Consider the following 6,000-nt stretch of genomic DNA (forward strand, 5'->3'; position numbering starts at 1 on the left):
ATTTGACGTCAATTCACTACCACTGTAAGTGCAGGATGTTTTGGTCATGACATGCTTCCAGTTACAAAATGTACCTTTTCTGGATAAATATGATTTTACTTATGCTGTAATGAAACTGAAAACAAATACATTCTGGACATGAGCTCAATTCTTCACCATGAAAAGAAGTCATACAGCCTCTCTCAATGGAAACAAATAGAATACCCCTTGGAATCCTGGCACATGCAAAACAGCCATGAAAGCCTATTGGTGGTATCTATCAATAACAAGGTTATATATTTGAAACTGCATAGTAGTATAATTCAACAGCATCTCTGCTGTAAAGTAGTAAAGCTGAAATGTGGTAAAAGTCTTCACTGTTAAGTACCACAAAAGGTATAGTTGTGTACACTTACCATAAATGTAGATGTTCGAGTGTATTCACTGTTGCAGTCATTACATTTGTGCTTGCATTGGTGGTTCAGTGATAGAATTCTTAAAATACAGCCTTGAGCTATCAAGTGCACCTACAAGCTCAGTTCCTGCCAGGAAAATTGAATATACTAGCAGACAGGCTAAGCAAAAATCTCATGGACCCACACGAGGAGAAACTGGAACCACGGATTTTCAACATGTTGACAAGCAAATGCGGGAGCCCAGACATAGATCTATTTGCCTCCTCTTAGAACTACCAATTGGACAAGTTTTGCACAAGAACTCCCCACAAAGAAGCCTGGAAAGTGGATGATCTGTCCTTCAGCTGGAAAAGCCTATCAGTCTATGCCTCTGCCACTGCTCTCCAAAGTTCTGCTAAAAGTCTAACAGGACAAACCAAGAATGATTTTGATTGCTCCAGACTGGCCATGCCAACACTGGTACCCACTCCTGCGCAATGTGTCACAAATATCTCCATGGCACCTGCCTCAGACCCCTTCCTTGCTGTCTCAGCAGGAGAATCAAATTCTGCACCCTCAGCTTTCAACACTGAACCTTGCAGCCTGGCTAATCACTTAAATTCCCCTTTATCGTCCCTTAGCAAACCTGTGATGGATGTCATCTTGGAGGCAAGAAGGCCTAGTACTAGAAAATCTTATGCTGACAGTTGAAAAAGATTATGTGCCTGGAATCAATCTTTAGGGATGAGCACAGCAGCACCCAATTTACCTCGGATTTTGCAATACTTAACTGAGATGCTTCACAAGGGCCTGTGTTTTTACTCTATTATAGGTTCATAGGTTCATACTAGGCTATCTGCCCTAGGGCATTTATAAGCCTAGCCAGAGTGTGTGTGGCTTTCACCACCCCTTAGGATGAGAATACTATACCCATTAGTTTGCTGTGCCTCTGTCCAGCAGAGTGATACAGAGATGATTCCCGGGGTAAACCTACGATCTCCCATCCACTCGTCAAGATTTCTCTTGAACAGAGTCAGTGAGGGGCTCTGCCTCACATGGACTGGGATTCTGTTCCATAGTGTAGGGAGTCTCTGGGTGATGAATCTGTCCCTCCAGCACGTCCTATTTATATCCGTGTTGAGGTTTAAGTCTCTTGCTCTCGTGGCTCTGGTGGATTTGGATTTTTTGAGGTGGATTAAAATTCATGCTTCAGCTATTTCAGCTCATTATAAAACAGAACCCCCCCCTCTTCGCTCATCCCTGCTCAAGCAGTATCTCAAAGGGGCAAAGAACTTGAGATCACCCAGGAAAGCTCCTACCCCTACCTCGGACCTTAACTTTGTTTTGGAGAAGCTCACTCTACCTCCTTTCAAGCAAGCTGCTACTGCAGACTTAAATTTCTTTCTTGGAAATCAGCCTTCCTTTTAGCAAACACTTCAGCTAGAAGGACATCTGAATTACAGGCCCTTATGTCAGTGGAGCCTTTCATCATCTTTCATGTGGACAGGGTATCTCTGAGGACCAATTCATCCTTCATGCCCAAAGTGGTTTCCAGTGTGGCTCTTAATCAGTCCATTCATTTGCCAACCTTCTTTCCCAATCCACAGAACAAAGGGGAACGGATTCTGCATTCCTTGGATGTGCACAGACAACTTAGATTCTATTTGGACAGGACTAAATCTCGAAGGAGATTTCCTGGGTGGTCTCAAGTTCTTTGCCCCTCTGAGATGCTGCTTGAGCAGGGATGAGAAAAGAGGGGTGGTTCTGTGTTATAGTGAGTTGAAATAGCTGAAGCGTGGATTTTAACAGAGGAAAAAGACAGGCCCTTGTGAAGCATGTCAGGTAAGTATTGCAAAGTCTGTGGTAAATTGGGCGCTGCTGTGCTCATCACTAAAGATTGGTTCCAGGCGCAGAATCTTTTCCATTTGTCAGCATAAGATTTTCTAGTACTAGGCCTTCTCGCCTCCAAGATGACATCCATCACAGGTTTGCTGAGGGATGATAAAGGTGAATTTAAATGATTAGCCAGGCTGCAAGGTTCAATGTTGAAAGCTGAGGTTGCAGAATTTGGTTCTCCTGCTGAGACAGCAAGGAAGGGGTCTGAGGCAGGTGCCATGGAGATATTTGTGACACACTGCGCAGGAGTGGGTACCAGTGTTGGCGTGGCCAGTCTGGAGCAATCAAAATCATTCTTGGTTTGTCATGTTTGACTTTTAGTAGAACTTTGGAGAACAGAGGCAGAGGGGGAAAGGCGTAGACTGATAGGCTTTACCAGCTGAAGAACAGAGCATCCACTTTCCAGGCTTCTTTGTGGGGAGTCCTTGTGCAAAACTTGTCCAACTGGTAGTTCTGAGGGGAGGCAAATAGATCTATGTCTGGGCTCCCCCATTTGCTTGTCAACATGTTGAAAACCCATGGTTCCAGTTTCTCCTCGTGTGGGTCCATGAGATTTCTGCTTAGTCCGTCTGCCAGTGTATTCAATTTTCCTGGCAGGAATTGAGCTTGTAGGTGCACTTGGTAGCTCAAGGCTGTGTTTTAAGAATTCTACCACTGAACCACCAAAGAAAGCACAAATGTAATGACTGCAACAGTGAAACACGAAGAACATCACTAGTTTCACTTCTTTTCATACACAGGTTATCGAAGGAGAGTATGTACCTTCTGACTGAAAAAGTCGCATAAGCTGTCCACGCACAAAAATTATGATTTTTTTCACACAGATTCAACACACATTCAAACTTCTAATGAAAGACAGCTCAACAACAAACATTCAACAATGATAAAATAACATTAGTGATTCACTTTCATATGCAGGCTGCCTCCATATATGCCAGAGACAGACATTTTTGATCCTCTGATCTTTGATTGTCAGCAACTGCAAGTTACAACAGCTACAGTAATGTATTTCAGCATTTTGCTCAGACATGTACTTCCCACTGACAAGCCATATCAGTGACTTTATTGTGACCAAGTAAATGTAATGCTCCTTGCCTTCACATAAAACTTGACCTTTAATCTCAAAATAAACTTTCTGCTGTCCACTCTACTGCTTTACTCTGATCAAATGAAACAGAAATGGTCTCACTAGTATATTTTAACTTGTCATTCACAGGCACATACACTGTCCCTCCTTCACAAGCCATACTAATCACTTCACCCCTACATTCCACTGTAATATGTGTTCACCCTAACTTTAATTCTGCCTCACCTTAATATGTTCTAATCCTAACCTATACCCTACATCTGACCTTAGAAAAATCCTTCTTGTACCATGTCTATTGCATATCATACCTGAGACACAGAATGAACACACACACACGTCTACATAAAAGACAGACACACTCATAAACTACTGTGAAATCAGTGGAAAAAATTCCTTACCTTATGCTTAATCATCCACTTTACAAACTTGTAATCATATGGATCGTCACCATCTACTTCTGAAAGATCAACATCTAAAGCAAAATGGCAGAATGAGTATATATATTCAAGATTATGATCATTTTACATAACTGCTTTACGTATACTTTCTAAAAATAAATCTCAGTTGATTAAAAAATATTTTGACATTTTAGAGAAGTTATTTCTTGAAACTGAACCTATTTAGTCTGCATTTATCATAACAATATATAACTGTTTTTCTGTTTTAAGTATATATGACAGTTATTTCTTGTTATTCCCTCAAAACTGTTCAGCGAATCCATGTGTAAGTACATTCAGCACTGTGCTTGACAACAGGCTGCAAACAATAGCAATCAACCTGTGTTGCATAGAATAAAAACCCACAAATCAGAATGGCCTACTATCCCAACAGAGTATGGCTTTGCCAGAGAAGTGAAAGTGCCAGGTTTATCAATGAGAGGAGACTTTCTAGAGAGGGACTAAAGGAGGTTGTAAATAGTGTCTCCCCAGGTAGCCGGAGGCCAGAACTTTGGCATGTAAGCAGAAAGCTTACAAGGAAGAAATCAAGTGCTACTCCTACTACCCATCACAATGAAACACTAAGTGAACTTGGCAGGATGAATTTTTGTAATAAACTTTATTTTTTATTGCATAACACTCAAACTAATCAATGAGTGGCACTGCCTAGGATAACTCGTACCTGCACCAGACAAAAATGAACTTAAGATCAGCAACACAACACTGAATTAAAGTAATAAAGGCACAATTATAAAAAGGGAGCAAATCTCTAAGCCATTATCTCCCTGTAGTTTGGAATAAACTGCCAGCATATCATTTAGCAGGTGGACAAGCTATCTGCCTATAAAAAAAGAGCTAAAGCTACATTGCTTAGCAGAGATCTGATGCAAGCAAAGTATGGTCACAAAATGGTTTATAAGAAGCAAAAGCACTAACATGAACAATAAAAGTATCATTCTAACTGCATATGTAGCTGAAACAGGTAAGAACTCTAGCTGTAGACACAAGAAAAATCCAGTAAAAACTGTATTTAAAAATTGTGCATACAGGGGAGCTTTCAGAAGGCAGCATAAAGCTCAAAGAATAAAAAGAAACACAGGATTATATATTCTCAGCATACAAAGTAAAATTATTGTACTTTTATACCCAATAAATACACTTTCACAGTGATGTCATTTCCAAGTATAGCTGGTTGTCTGTTTAAAATCTTTTTTACATATTAATAAGGGATGCCTTTAAATGTAAATTACTTTTTTATGTGCTTCTTTCATAGAATAACTTATAACTGTACAGGGAATTGTAGCTACTTTCTAAATTCTTTCCTTAGTAGACTACAAACGTTCCCTAAAGGAGTACATAACAACACAGTTATTCTTGGTGATTTCAATGTCAATGCTATTGGGAACGACTTTCTGCCTCTGAACAAAATTTCACAGCAATTTAGCCTGGTTCAAATAAAACAAGCTTCTACTCAAACCAATACAAGAACTGGCTCTGTCTCATTAAATCCATTTGGTAATTTAGAACACACAAAAAACCCTCCTCAAATAATTAAAGGGGCTACCAACTCTCAATGCCCTACTTGGTGCTATAGACTGGACTACCCCTGTATGCCATGTGTGAGCCCACCTCTGCTTTAGAATTTTTCTATATGAAATTGACAACACTTTATAATACACTGTGCCCCCTTACAAAAAGAAGGCTTAGATCACAGTGCTGCCCATTGCTTTCTATGGGAATTAAAAATAAACTTAAAACCAGAGATTCAGCCTGGAAGAAATGGAAAAGGTACTCTAACAATACATTTACATTTTCTGAGTTTAAGAAAAGAAACAATAACTGCAACAAATGCTGCAAAAGCCCTGTACATTACACAGAATCAGGAAGCAAACTGGTCTAGACCCAATCAGTTTTGGAAAGAAGTAAAATGCTTAACAGGGGACATTAAATAACTCTTCAGTTACCAAGAAAGAACCCTTAACATTTAATCATTCAACCTTTGGTAATGATTATTCTTACTTTTTGCAGTCTACCATAATTGACATAACTAAAGCCTTTACAGCAATTTACTCCCCCACCAACGAAGAACAAGAACCTTCATTCCCTGCCTCTAGTCTCTTATGCAGCAATGTTTTACTTCTTTGAAATTTCAGTAAAACAGACCAAGTTGCTGCTTCAAAAACTCAAATGATCTAAATCTATCTCC

The 6,000-nt window shown here is 39.8% G+C and overlaps 1 protein-coding gene across 9 annotated transcripts in view; it reads right to left on the reverse strand.

Moving 5' to 3' along the window:
- KYAT3 (kynurenine aminotransferase 3) overlaps positions 1–6,000 on the reverse strand; it is an 846,358-nt gene that overhangs the window by 99,730 nt on the left and 740,628 nt on the right. For all 9 annotated transcript variants that reach the window (XM_044085641.1, XM_044085640.1, XM_044085643.1 and 6 more), the window contains one exon: positions 3,756–3,829. In XM_044085641.1, the coding sequence (XP_043941576.1) occupies positions 3,756–3,829 (74 nt within the window). The remainder of the gene's footprint in view (positions 1–3,755; positions 3,830–6,000) is intronic.

The sequence above is a fragment of the Protopterus annectens genome, chromosome 10.part0, assembly GCF_019279795.1.
Source record: "Protopterus annectens isolate FY-2018-M chromosome 10.part0, PAN1.0, whole genome shotgun sequence".
Lineage (NCBI taxonomy): Eukaryota > Metazoa > Chordata > Ceratodontiformes > Protopteridae > Protopterus > Protopterus annectens.